The sequence below is a fragment of the Ictidomys tridecemlineatus genome, chromosome 3, assembly GCF_052094955.1.
Source record: "Ictidomys tridecemlineatus isolate mIctTri1 chromosome 3, mIctTri1.hap1, whole genome shotgun sequence".
NCBI lineage: Eukaryota > Metazoa > Chordata > Mammalia > Rodentia > Sciuridae > Ictidomys > Ictidomys tridecemlineatus.
The window spans coordinates 31,411,380-31,425,471 of record NC_135479.1 but is presented as its reverse complement, the minus strand read 5'-3'; the positions used below and the strand labels follow the sequence as shown (position 1 = coordinate 31,425,471).

Sequence of the window (14,092 nt, the reverse complement as noted above, 5' to 3'; positions counted from 1 at the left end):
AGAATGCACCTCCTCACCTCTCACAGATTCCTTAAATGCATGTTCCTCACATCAAGCAGCCACCAGCCACAGGAAACCCCAAGCACACACTACCCAAGCAGTCACGGGTCAGGCTGCTTGGAACAACAGGACATGAGTGTCCCACAAGGAATCTGTGATCTCCGTGTTGAAAAACAGCATCTCACGGTTTACATATGGTGAGGTGACCATCGCAGCTTAGACCAGGACAAACGAGAACTTTGGAAGTTGTCTACACGTGGTTCCTTGTTGAGGAAGAGGAGGGGAAGACGGGAGGTAGAAACAGCACAGAGCTCTTTGCAAGCTGCCATACCCACAGAGACCAGGGCAGGTAAGAGCCTCACTCCTGAAGAAGAGTCCTGCCTGTGAGGATCCAGTCTGAATAACACTTAGGTCCCAAGGCCAGGATGGGAAGCTCTCTGTGACACTGTATCAGCCACAGTCCCATAGTGACCCCGGCTTCCCTAAGGATCCAAGAGGGCTCACTGCATCCTCAAGAACCTGAACACGTACAATAGGCTCCCAGCCCCTGCCAAACAAAGCACAAACCCATGTGTTCTGCCTGGCACACCCTTCCACAACCTACCCCAGGTGGCCCTGCGGCACACACCCTCTGGTTCCTGCTGCAAGGAAGGACTGAATTCCTGCCATTCTTGCTTTCTACCTGCTTTTCAGGATCTGGGGAAAAGACCACCTCCTCTGAGAAACTCAAGATCTCCTTTCCTCTAAGTGCTATCCCAAGCTCAGCGTATCCTTTCCTATAGCACAGGGTACCCCGCCCCCCAATCTGTAACAAACATCCCTGGGCCCAACAACTGTGCCTCCTTTGTCATTTTGCTCTCATCCTGTCTAAATGAAAGTCTAGGACGTACAAAAGTGCAGATGTAAGAGAGCTAAGAATTAGCAAGATACGCTTGTGTCCAGTGCAGGCAACCATCCATGAGCCTAAATACCATAAAACTCAGAACAATGTGCCTAACACAAACGCTAGTGCTGAGCAGAACCTGGTAAATAATTACTCAACTACCGAAAGTGACAACAGGAAGTATTAAAAGCTAGGTCCCTCCCATTCCCACCATCATGCTGACTGTCTGGGGCAGACATCTGATAGCATGCACTACACTTACCAGTTTGCTCTGAGCTTACTGCTCCACTAGAGGAAAAGCTCCATGAGGGCAGGGGCTTTGTCCTCTGCACCCTACCCCAAAGCCTCACACTGGTCTGGCATTGAGAGCCAGTGCTCAATGGTATTAGGAAAATGAATGAGCGAGCGAATGCCTAACACAAGCCCTAACAGAGGTGCTTTGTGAGTTTTGCTACCTTATTATTGTTCAAAAAGCCACAACCAAAGAAGAGGTAAAGTGCTGTGGAAATCGAGAGAAAGAAGCATTACAGTCATGCACCAGGTCATGTTGTGGTCAGGGGTGGCACCACCTACACCACAGTGGTCCCGTTCAATTATGCAGCCTGATGACATCTTGGCCATTTTAGTTCGTGTATGCGCAGGACACTTTATGAGGTTTGCATGACAAAAATCACCTCATGACTCATTTCTCAGCATGTGGCCCCCATCCTTAAGCAAGGATGCAGGGCTGTGCTTCCAAGAGGGAGTGGGGATGGCTTGAGCCAGGCTTTGTCAAAAAGGGATCTGTTGTGTACACCAGCATGAGGAGACAGGGGTCCACAAGGCACCATGGATTCAAGGCAGTGAGAGGCAAGAGTCCCTCACACAGATCTTGAAGGACCTGAAGCATGAGGCTATGACATTAAGGCTGTGTTCAGTGGGCACCAGGAAAATTGGAGGGCTTCCCGAATCCCTGCAAATGGAGATCACACACAGAGGGAACCATTACCCAAGCTCTTGCTAAGTAAGAATCCAACAAGAGCGGGGGAGATGAGGAGCAATATCCCCTGGTGTGTTCCCTGGGCTTTCCAGTAAAGAATGTCCACGTTTAAAAACCCAAAATAGGACATGAGAATGCACGCCCTAAAGGGGTACACAAGATGGTCAGCTGGAGCCTCCGCGGCTACCTTCCTCTCCCGGCTTTCCTGGGAGGAAAAGGAGGCTCACCTGTGTGTCAAGAAACACCTGACACAGGGCCCAGAAGCTCTGTCATCTCTGCTGACTGACCTTAGCAAAGCAACGCCAGCACAGGAGGAAAGGCAAATCCTGGGAGAGGACATTTGTAGGACAAGGTGCCCCTCCTCCGCAAGCTGACACCTGCTCCCGACTTGGAAGGCAGGAAGGAGCAGCGCGCTCTCCCGATGACAACGAGCAAGAAGCTAAGCCACTAATCCCTCCGAGGTCCTCACTGGTGTGGAAAAGGGCCGCAGACACGCCACCACATCCTCGCAGGGACGAGAAAAGCCACCGACAGGTCGGTTAACGGTGGCTGCCAAAATGACGGCTGCAGATCACCCAAGATGGCAAGATGCTAGAGTGACCCGACCCGCCGCAGCACAGCGAGGGAAAGCCAGATGCAAGAAGCTCACCCTTCGCCCTTGAGAAGCTGCCAAGAAACCATTCCCCCGGAACGGGGAGGTGTGCGTGAAATCGCCCGCGCTGCCACAGCACCCATCTGGATGCGTGCTTCAGAGAGAACCTTCCAGGGCCCTGAAGCCATATCAGAGGACAACACAAGGAACAGGAAAACCTGTCCACCAGCTCAACCCTTCCATACCTTAACCGTGGTGGGGACCTGAAACAACCAACGTAACACGACTAGGTGATAGATGCCTCCCCTGGGAAAAGGGCAGGCTCCACTCACATCATTCATTTAATTATTGAGCACTGACCGTCAACAGCTCCCTGCCACCAGGGAGCTTACGCTCCAACTGAGATTTTTTTTTTTCCTGAGGGCATCCCCGTATTGTAATTTTTCTCATTGTTGTTGTTGTTCTATTAAAATAATTCTGTAACGAGCCGGACACAGTGGAACAGGCCTGTCATCCCAGCTACTCAGGAGGCTGAGGCGGGAAGACTGCAAATTGGAGGCCAGCCTCAGCAATGTTTAGCAAAACCCTATCTCCATTAATAAATAAATAAATAGGTCTGGGGATGTCGCTCAGTGGTAGAGCACTGTCTGGGCTCAATCCCTAGTACCACAAAATATAAGGATTCTATAATGATAGTATCACCACCAGACATTGGCCGGGTGCCACTTGGTACATGACTCTCAGCAAAGAATTTTAGATTCGTCTTCTAAACAGTGCCACGTGATACGTACAAATGTTCCCAATTTTTTTTTTTAACAGAGATGCAAACTGAGACTTGGAGGGGCTCAAGTGGCTCACCCACAGTGGCCCAGGTGCAACAGAAAGCAAGTGGCAACAGGCTGAAGAAATGATCTCTCCCGGGGTCATCAGCTAAGGTTCAGGGCTCTAAAACCTTAAGGAGGCTCAAGATGCGCAAGAACTGAAGCGACACATGGCACCCCGTTAATATGGACGATGTTTATGTTTTTATGTATCAGTTTTTTTAAAAAAATTAATTTAAATTTAAAAAAACAAAAATAGAACTTGAGGGGAATGGCAATTGGGAGGAGTGGGGAATGTGTTTTTATACACAAGGATAATTAGAACAGATGGCGAGTGACACCAGGCTCCACTCTCGCCGATAGATGCTAAGGAGCCTCTTGGTTCTTCCACAGAAGAAAAAGCGGCCACAGACTCCAGTGAAACTCTTCCAGGCAGCCAACACTTCAGCCCAAAGGGGACAAAGGAAGGACACGGCATGATTGATCCCCATCATCCTCATTTCTCCAACAGCTTCAAATTAAGTCATCTTTTGAGAATAGCATGACCATTTTAATTTTTAAAAAGACGAAGGAGGAGACTCTTACATATTTTACAAAATGAAGTAATCATCCGGAAAAAAAAAAATAGAAAGATATTGAATGGACCCTCTTCTTCTCCTGATCAAAATGTACTTCACTAATTAACGGTCACCGGTCTCCAAAGAGTTATCCCTGGACTGGTTAATAAAGCTCATTATACCTCACTTGAGATGTGAACATGGACGTCGCGAAGGGTGATGACTGAATTGCAGGCTTCCAAACCCTTCCTTCCGTCCCTCATTAAAATTCTGGTCAAAACAGATTTTTATTTATGATACATTAAAGAATATTATGACAGTACTAATACAAAATCTGTTCTTCACTGCCACAGATTTCCCTGCGTCTTAAGTTACAGCTTCTTTCCACTAGCCTTGTTTTAACACCTCCATGGAATATTTCTCTGGGGCAGCTAGAAAACAGACAAATGAGTTTTAACTGAAAGGCAAAGTGACTTATCCTTTACTAGGTCCTCAGCCAGTCCACAAGGAGGGGTCCAGTTCACTGTGCCACAGCGACCTTTAAAGCAGACTCGTAGAAGTTACATTGAAGGGAGATAAACAAACAATGCATAGGCTTTCTTTGAAAGTTCTATACTCCTGCCAGCCAGGCTGTGGTCCCCCAAAGTAACTTCAGTCTGAAATGCTGGTGGCCAAGCTCAAATTCTGTTACAAAATAACAACAGACAGAAATGGCCCTTTCTATCCATCCTGTTCCAAATCCCAACCACCACACACCTCGAAGGTTCTCGGGGTGCCTCACCAGGTGCAGCAAACTCAGAACGGTCTAAAAGGATCCCAAGTGGTTGGATGAAGCAAAAATACATGACAGGGACTGGGGATATAGCTCAGTTAGTAGAGTGCTTGCCTCGCATGCACAAGGCCCTGGGTTCAATCCCCAGCACCATGGGGGGGGAGTACATATCAGGGTCACAGAGCAGGCGGAGGAGAATGACCCTAATCCCAAACTGCAGAACTTCACAGTCTGAAGTGTCTGGCTGTGGCTCTGCTCCTAGCACCCAGTTGGCCTTGCAAAGCCTGTCTCCTCCTCCGCGACAGAGCAGGGAGGCCCAGTGGTACCCCCACAGGAAAGCACACGGTAAAAGGTCCAGTTCTGGAGCAAAGTTATTCGGTGAATCTCCTGTACCACTTCTCAAGCCATCAGTGGCTCAGTTTCCTCATCTATACGCTGGAGATAATGCTAAGACTCACCTTATAGCCATGGTAGGGACTACCTGGGTTAATACACAGCAAGTCCTGACAACGGTTCCTGGCACATACATTCACTTAGAATCATCATTATTACCTGACCTCTCATAGTGCTGGGGTGAGGACCTAACAAAAAATAATAGTAAAAATGGCAGGTACTACATATGGTATCACTGTGCACCAGGCCTTTTTTAAAGCACATTACCTTTATTTAATCTGCAGAAAAATCCTGTGAGAAGGCAAAACTGAGGTTCTGGGAAGTTGAGTAATTTTTCTAAGTTCACACAGCTAAGGAGTGGCACAACTGGCATCTGAAGCCAGGCTGGGGAGCTTGCAAACATTACTACCTTCAGGATGATTAAAATGACAATCATAATGGTAATGATGAGTTGCAAAGCTCTTGCCATGAACCATCGTGATCTTTATTCTTCCCTAAAACCCTCTGAGGAAGCTACTGTCATCACTCCCATTTTACAGAAGAGGAAACTGAGAAAGAGAAGCCCTTTGTTAGGTGACAAGTGTCATTATTACAAATTCCCCAGAATTCCATGCCCCTCCCAACTGATTTGATATTAATGCACATTGGACCATTCACCTCTCAACAGCACAGAGGGCTGGGAGATGTATGATTCCACAAGTTTGAGAAATAGTGTATCTTGTTTTCAAGTTGAATGTATCACTGAAAAAAAACCAAATGACAGAATACATTAAAGTGAAATATTGCCTTCCTAGTTTAAAAAGAAAACATGGGGGCGGGGGAGAGGTAGGGATAACAAAGGGGAAGAGAAAACAGGTCAAACCCATGCTTTAACCAAGTCAGGGATTTTTCCAGCTTCCCTCTAGGGTAATCTGATCCAAGTTTCTGAGTGATCAAATGACTAACCTGGAAATTTGAAGATTCACACTTACGGAAGAAACAGCAGTTCTTCCAAACCCAGGAAATACCGCTAAGCCTGGGAAGCCTTCTTAAATGTGAAGGATCACACAGTTTGGAAAGCAACTACACACATTAAGATGATCCCAAAGGCTGTGCTATGTACAGAAGTAATCTAACCTCTTCAGTTCGTTAATTCCTACCGTCTACTTAAGCACTGGGGGGAAGAAAATACCTTAAGAAAATATGTCAGTATATTTACCTAAGGAATTCTGGTTCCATCTTCAAAAAGGAAGAGAAAGAAAGAATCACTCACTCGAGTAGCAGGATCCAGACGTGAAATTCTCAAAATATCATCCAAAACAGCCCACTTTTTTCTGTGATAATGTACAAAACTGTTTTCCCCTTTATAGTTAGAAGGTTCCTCTCCAAGAGACTGTGCTTAAAGAAGTAAATTGAATTTGCAAAGAGCCACATAACCCTTTTCCTTTGTGTCTTGCAATCTAGAACCTTCAACTCTTCCCCTTTCACCTGACAGGGTCAAGGCCACAGATACAGAAAAGTATCTCTTCCAAGGTTACACAAGGAAGCAGAAAGCATACCTCAAAAGTGTAAACTGAGCACAGACCCCCTAAGCCCTTCCGACCTAACCGTGGGCTTCACGCAGCTGTGTCCTCGGGACCACCTAGCAGGCAGGCTTAGTGAGAACTATGTTAACTACACACTTCTAAAAAAGTGCAGCCCTGTCTCAATCCTTTCAGCAAGTCGTGGAGTATCACTCCTTCAGGGTTACAACATTTTCTGAACTTGTCCGCCCAGGCACAAAATAAGCAACACTGTTGGTTTCAAGTTTGCCCTGATTTATCCAAACAACTTGAAACCACGATATCCCCTGCTTCTGCTCTCAGACTTATGGCTTTAGGGGGTCTAGGAAGTTGTTTCCAAGCTAAATTCATTCTATTCCTCTCCAAAAACTCCAACTCAAAAGAGTACCCTCCAGAGTGAGAGTCACAGAGAAATGTTCCACTTTTTCCCGATAGGATCTCAGCAACGCTTAAAAAATAAACAGAACACTTGCACAAACATTACAACAGACGGAGCCAACTCCTCCAGCTGAGGATCAGACTTGTCCCTCTCCCCAGCTGGATGCTCAGAACCCACCTGGGGACAGCAAACTTAGAGGCGCACTAGCCGTGGGGTTATCCCATTGAACCGCTGGTCTGCACTCACCACCCATGCTGACACCCTAAAGTACAGCGGACATTGGGTTTCAACACTGCATGGTCAAAGCTCCATGCGAACTTGAAATCCTTACATCCATTGCAAATCCTAAAAGCCTATCGTTGGTTCTCCTACTTACCTTGGGTTGCGCTCGACGAGGAAATGCAACTTTGGGGTCAATCTGGGGGGGGAAAAATGGAAAAGTAGGAGTCAGTAAAATGCTAAGGAAAGGGGAAAAAATAGGATCAATCACCTAATTATTAATCACTCATTTCTCAGGCTTATATCTTGGCATTTATTAACTTCTTGGGCACCTGCAAAGTCCCTTCAATGCTGAGCTCAGCTTTCGTCATCCCTCCAAAATTGGCCTTTCTGAAATGCCTCATGGTGCATCTCAGTGTGTGATGCTCTTCATAAACCGGGTGTCATGTACCCTTATTTAGACAAGGGATTCTCTTCCACAGACACTGCCCAGTAAAAGCTACTCACAGCTAATCTGCAATGTGAGTCCAGGAGAAAAGACGGGAGCAAGGTCATCACTGAAAAAAAATCATAACCTGAAAATTCAACATAAGCCCTTCCAGCACCAAGTAATCAGATCCAACACAATGCTCTGCTTGAATTTTAGCAAAATAAAGTGACCCAGGATTAATCAAAAAGATCTGATCTGTAGTTAAACCTCAAAAGAAAGCAGGTGTCCAAAACTGCGGAGCTGGACTTGGTTCTTAAAATAAGTATAATTTAAAAAAGAAAGAGAAAAAAATGCACCTGAACTAAATACACCCGGATTTAAAAAAAAAAAAAAAACACATATAGGGTAAAAATCTATGAGTGACCTAAGTTCAAATTCAAAAAGAAAAGGTCAGCCTGGCGATGGTGAAAAATAAAATGACTGAAAAAAAAAAAGTCACAATCAGTGGTGGTTCCCACCTGTGATCCCACCAACTTGGGAGGCTGAGGAAGGAGGATCACAAGTATGAGGCCAGGCTCAGCAACTTAGCAATACCCCTGTCTCAAAATGAAAAATAAGAAGGACTGGGGATGTGGCTCAGTGGTAAAACATCTCCGGGTTCAATCCACAGCACCGCCAAAAAAAAAAACAAAAAATTCAGAATCTAGTCTGAGAATTAGGGTATCCCCACCTCCACCTCCATCTCAATGGAAAAACTTCTCCACTTCAAATCAGAAGCCTGGAGAGCACATGATTCTCAATCAGAGACTAGTTTTTACAACTCAAAACAATTCCCACAGAAGCATTTGAATTCAACAGGCTGAAGTGAGGAGGAAAAAAAGTTACTGGATAGATAAAAAGAAGAAAAAAAATCATTTTCCATTGTAGATTTTCATCAAAATTCTAAATGTCATAAATCTTTGGATAAAATCCAACTCAGGGCATGAATACGGCTGCAAGTTATTTATTTAAAGGCTTTGGCTTTTGCATTAAATTTTTTCCCTTCTAAAAAGTAAACCTGAATTTGCTTTCAGTTCTGTCATGGAGGGAAAAAAAAAATAATGCTTTGGGAAAAAGAGCAAAAGGATGAAAAGCTCACCACTGATAGCTTCTCTGTTCCCTGACTTAACATCCCCTAGGACCCCGGGCAGTAAAGACGCACAAGGATTTATCGCTTTTATTAAGGTAGTTTAAAGACCTAATAAAAGTCTGTTCCGTGTTTTCTACCTTGAAGCATCACCTGAGAAATGAGAGATTACTTTTCAAACGCTAAAAAGAGACCCCAAAAATCTCTGATCTAGAAACTACCCTTTCATAAAGATTAACATTACTGCATCTACAGGTGTGCCCAGCACTGACTACAGCTCATCTACAAGAGAAATACAACAGGTGAGGATTTTCCATTCTGTTGACCAAACATAGGACAGAAGCATCTGTTCAAAAACACTCTCCGAAAGGATTTTATTTTATTATTATTTTTTTTTTAGCTGACCAGCACACAATTGTAAAAGAAGTCCACCTTGTTTTCGGGACAAAAGGTAAAGGGCACATCAAAGGAGAGGTCAGGAGGTAAGGGGAGACGACACAAGGAAAAATGTGATAAGCTTTAAAAAAAAAAAAAAAAACTAAAATGACAAAAACCAAAAGCCAATTTGGAACTATACTGTGTGTGGTGACATCCGCGCATGGCACTGAGGTCAGCGTGCAAAGTTTACACACGGAGATCTCTAAAGGAGAGGAGGGGTCAAGGCAAGATGGCAAATCCCAACCTTTTGTACATCCCTGTCAACTAGTTTTTAAAGATGAACAACAACAAAAAAAGAAAACTACCAAAAATTAAAACATTAGTTAGTTAGGTACAACTCTACTTACTGCATCTACAGTCCTCTAGGAAACACTAGGGTACTAATATTGGATGCGAATGGCCGTTACCTAAACAAAGCTTTTAAGGTAAGGGTAAACAAGATCCTCGTTTCCATGTCAATAAACCAACCGCCTTCTGCCTCCTGCACTGAACGTTGAAACAAAGTCAAAAGCTAGGTTATACTAAATAATAGCTACCACAACACGTCTACAAACAATTAGGGAGGGAAACTGTAGGCTATGCCCTTGACACTGAAGGATCCGACCCACCAGCCACCTCAGAAACCAAATTCTAATTCTCCCACCCAGGTGGGGAGAGGGGGGTAGACCAGAAATTCAAGAATTTGCCTTGAGATGATTTTCCTCATTAATTTTACGAGTTTTTTTAAAATATCTAGCCAAGAAGTCAAGGAGAAAAAAAAAAAATCCTCAGACATCCGTTATCACCCTACAAATGATTATTCCTGAAATTAAATTCTCTAAAAGTACAAAATGTCTGAGCCATAAGCTAAAATACTTCCAAGAAAATTAATAAACCTACTAAGTATGTGAGGTCTTTTCCTGGGGAGAGAGGGCAGCCCCTGACCTCTTTGATCAGAGAAAGAGGGTGAATTTGCAAAATCAATAAGAATGCACATCAAAGGTTGTCAGGTTTTTTCTTTTCTTTTCTTCTCTTCCATTCAGTGTTCCATCTCATTGGCTTTCAATGTTAAAGCCAAAAGAATCTAAAAGATGGCCTTGTTCTGTTTGTTTTACAGAAGAGGAAACTGAGGCCAGAGACAGGGAATAACAAATTCATGATGGACCACTAGAAGGAGAACCCCATCTCTAGCTCCATCCCTGGAGCCCACCATAGAGAACTGGAGCCCCACGCTGCCCACCACTACATCCCAACATCACCTCGAGGCCTCGGTTTAAGCAGATATTAAAAAAAAAAATCGTGGGGAAATTACAGTAGACGTACAGGGAAGGGAGGAGAGGCAGGAAGACAACACAGGGGCTTAAATAAAACACTGTGAACTCCCCAGCCTCCCCTAACATTACATTTATTATTACAGACTGACAATTCTTTCTTCCCTTCCTCTCTGACCTCACCCTAGTAACTTTTCCCCCCTCTCCACTCTGGATTTTAAAAACTTCTAATGCTATAAAAGTACCCACACTCATACAGAAAGGAGCCAAGAAAGAAAAGAAAGGAAAAAAAAATCACTTTGAAACCCAAGGCCTTATCAGGCTTCGGTTTCACGCCATCTGGAGTCACCCCACTGGATGCCCAGCTTGGCTCTGCTAGCGACTCCTTTTCTTCTCAAACCGCATTCCAAATCCCAAGTGCACCAAGAGAAACCTGTTGCCTGGACCCAGGATGGGCACCCCCTCCCTCCCCGGCCACCCTGGCTTCCCTCAGCCGGGAAGCAGGCTGTGCCTCCAACAAGCCATTCCCACAGCCACAGTTGGTAACGCGGGCAGTGCTGGCTGACAAAGTTCCCTCTGCTCTCTGGTAGTTTCTCTGTATGGTCCCCCTGGCCGGGAGAATAGCCCCTCGGGGGAGTCAAATCCCCTCCTCCCAGACTCCCGAAGCTGCAATGGGACAGGCTCTAAAAGAAAACCCCAAACCCAGCCAACGCAGCAAACTTCTGAGCCAACTCGCTAGCTAGCTCGGTTTAAAAGTACCCATTTCTAGCACAGAAGCAAAAGAAGGCGCTGTCCCTTTAAATAGGGCTGTCAATGCCCAGATCGTTCCTGAAAAGGGGCGAGCAACAACAACAACCACCACAACAAACAAACAAACAAAAAGCAACCTACCGTCTTGGAATCTAACTCATGGTGGGGCTGACCTAATACTTTATCTACACTTGCTGGGTCTGCGAACGTGACGAAACCGAAGCCTCTGAAAGGAGACAAAGAGGGAGAAAAACAAACAAGAAAATGTGACACCATTGAAAGCAACAAGGAGTAAAACCTAATGCAGAAGGGGAGCAAAAGTTGCCCCCCACACACCCCCATCCCCACGTCCCTCCCCTAAGTCTACTCTCCTGCCTACATCCCTCCACCTCGCAGGAAGGAAAAAAAAAATATCAAGGTTAATGGGGGAAGTGGAACGGGGGCAGGGCGGCTGGAGGTAACTTGGAAGAGGCTGGTGCCTCCACCCTGGGCGCCTCAGTTTCCTCTCCTCCTCCCTTTCTTAAGGCTTTGTTGTATCCCGGAGAAGGTCCGGCAACCCAGAGAGATTCACCCACCTTTCCAAGAGGGGACTTCAGAGTTTGGGGAGCTGGGAGTATAAGGAAGGCACACATTGGGGGAAAAAAAAAACTATGTGGAAAGTGAATGAAGCTGAATGTCATTTTAAACAAGAGAAAAAGAAGCAACGGGAAATGACTTCAAGCGAAAGAGATGGGCATCTCTGTATTCAGAGTTCAGCCCTAATTAACCATAACCTTTGGGGTTATGGTGGGGTGGGGTGGGGGAGAGTGACGTTCCGGACCAGCCACGAGCCTGAGCCCCATTCTAAATCCGCTTAGCTACTTCCGAAGACACCTCCAAAAATAAAACTTAAAACTTTGTTCTAAAATAAAGGCAAAAAAAAAAAAAAACCCCAGAAGGGAATGGTTTACCTGGAGCGTTTCGTAGTGGGATCTCTCATGACCATACATTCTCTAATTTCTCCAAATTTGCTAAAATAGTCTCTAAGGCTATCTGTAGAGAGAGAAAGAGAGAGATGGGGGGGAGAGAGAGAGAGAAGGTGTGGAGAAAAGAAAAAAAAAGCAATGCAAATTTTGATCAAGGACAAAAACCAAAAGTAGTTTTCTGTTGTTATTCTGTTTTGTTTTTTTGCATTTTTTTTTTTGCACACGCGCGCGGGGGGGAATTCGGCCACAGAGGTCGTGTAGAGGGCTCGGAAAGGATTTGCTATTTAAAAAAAAAAATAATAACCTTGCACAGGAGAAGTGGGGAGCCAATGGCGGGGGGGGGGTGCTCCTACACCGGGATAACAAAGAGCAATAAAGAAGCCAAGAAGGGGGGGACCCAGGCGTCCCCCCCTCCCTCCCTTACCTGGTGAGGTCTGCCAGCTCAGTCCACCGATAAACATTTTACTAGAGGGAGAAAACATAACAGAAGTGAGCACCGATGTCAGATCGGCCATTTTGACGTGTAACTTACAAAAGCTAAAAGGAAAGCGGGGGGGAGCGATCGAGCGCGAGCCGGGAGGTGGGGTGGGGGAGAAGGTGGCGGCGAAACGCCATCCAAAGGTGTGTAACTTCCACTGGGGGGGGGGCCGCGGAAGGGCGGGAGTGGGGGGGGCGCGGAGATGCCCGGCTCCGCGCACCGCCGTCCCCGCGCCGCGGCAAGGAGAGCGAGCCGGCGGCGGCGGCGGCGGCGGCGGCGGCGCGGTGGGCAGCGGCTGGAAACTTACCCGGGGTCGTGCTGGGAGTCGTTGGCGCTGCCCGAGGTGCCTTGGCTCCCATTTGCCTCCATATCGGAGCCCCCCCGCCCCCCCACCCCCGAAACACCGAGCCCCACAGCGATCGGAGCGGAGCGGCGGCCGGCTCCGAGCCCCGAGATCTCCGCTCCCTCCTCCCCCGCCTCCTCCCCCCCGCCCGGGCTCCTCCGAATCTCTCTGCGAGCGGCGGAGCCGGGGCAGCGGCGAGAGCCGTCACACGTGGGCTCGGCTTAGCTCAGCCCCGCCGCCTCGCACACCCCCCCGTCCCCGCCCCCCCGGCCCATCCCCACCTCTCCCCCTCCTCCTCCCCACCCCCATCTCCTCCTCCTCCTCCTCCTCCCCCTCCTCCCCGGCGCACGTGGGGCGGAGTTCTAGAACGTCGTGTAACCAATGCGGTGACGTCACGCACCCCGGTGCGGCCCCCGCCTGCCCGCGCGCGCGCTCACTCGGCCCCCCCCCAGCTGCTGGACCCTGGGGGTCGACGCGCGCGAGCCCCCCCGAGGCCCGAAGAGGGCCCCGCCTCTGGACAGACAGGCGTAAAAAAAAAAAATTTTAAAAAGGGGAGCGCACCCCGACTTCCCTGGATCACATGGGCTGCGGGGGGCGGGAGGATCGGGGAAGGGGGAGGCGCGGGGAGCTCGCCGCGGCTCCCCACCCGGGCCCGGGAGAAGACGCCCCCCTCCCCCTGTTCGGCCTCTCCATTCAAGTTCGCTCGCGGTCCCCTGCCGCCGCTGGGACCTGGGGATGGCACTCGCCGCCCGCCCTGGTCTGCGCTCAGTTTCAAGCCACCGCGCAAAAATTTAGGTCAAGGACGTAGGGAGCAAGCCCACACCCTGGCGCTCCTCGGGCGGCTCCCGAGACCCCCACCCTCACCCCCCAGGATCTGGGGGACTCCGGGATGGCGGAGACCCTCGGGCACCAACACCAGCCACAAGTTTTATTTTCCCTTCGCGCTGCAAGTTCACTGGCTCGCTCGCTCTCCACACCGGCACGTCTGGTGCGGCTCCCCGCCCTTCCCCGGCGGAGGTACGGATCTGTACCGGGGAAAGGTTATTTTGGAACTTTGAGAAAACGGACGCGATTCCAATGGCGAGAAAGTGCCCAGGAAAGAGTTTCCTCGTTAATCGTACAGCGTTTTAAAAATATAATAAAATCGGTTTATAGGGGTCAAGGTCAAATGATCGG

At 47.7% G+C, this 14,092-nt stretch overlaps 1 protein-coding gene across 8 annotated transcripts in view; it reads right to left on the bottom strand.

Moving 5' to 3' along the window:
- The window catches only part of Msi2 (musashi RNA binding protein 2), a 367,496-nt gene extending 354,465 nt beyond the window's left edge, over positions 1-13,031 (bottom strand). For 4 of the 8 annotated variants that reach the window (XM_078042291.1, XM_078042289.1, XM_078042290.1 and 1 more), the window contains exons 1-5: positions 12,881-13,030; positions 12,520-12,560; positions 12,081-12,162; positions 11,272-11,356; positions 7,294-7,335 (exon numbers count right to left, since the gene is read on the bottom strand). In XM_078042291.1, coding sequence (XP_077898417.1) covers positions 7,294-7,335; positions 11,272-11,356; positions 12,081-12,162; positions 12,520-12,560; positions 12,881-12,942 — 312 coding nt within the window. In that variant the 5' untranslated portion in view covers positions 12,943-13,030. Of the gene's footprint in view, positions 1-7,293; positions 7,336-11,271; positions 11,357-12,080; positions 12,163-12,519; positions 12,561-12,880 lie in introns of all 8 variants that reach the window. The other 4 variants (XM_078042286.1, XM_078042288.1, XM_078042292.1 and 1 more) reach the window with 2 other exon arrangements.
- Positions 13,032-14,092: the final 1,061 nt, after the last annotated feature.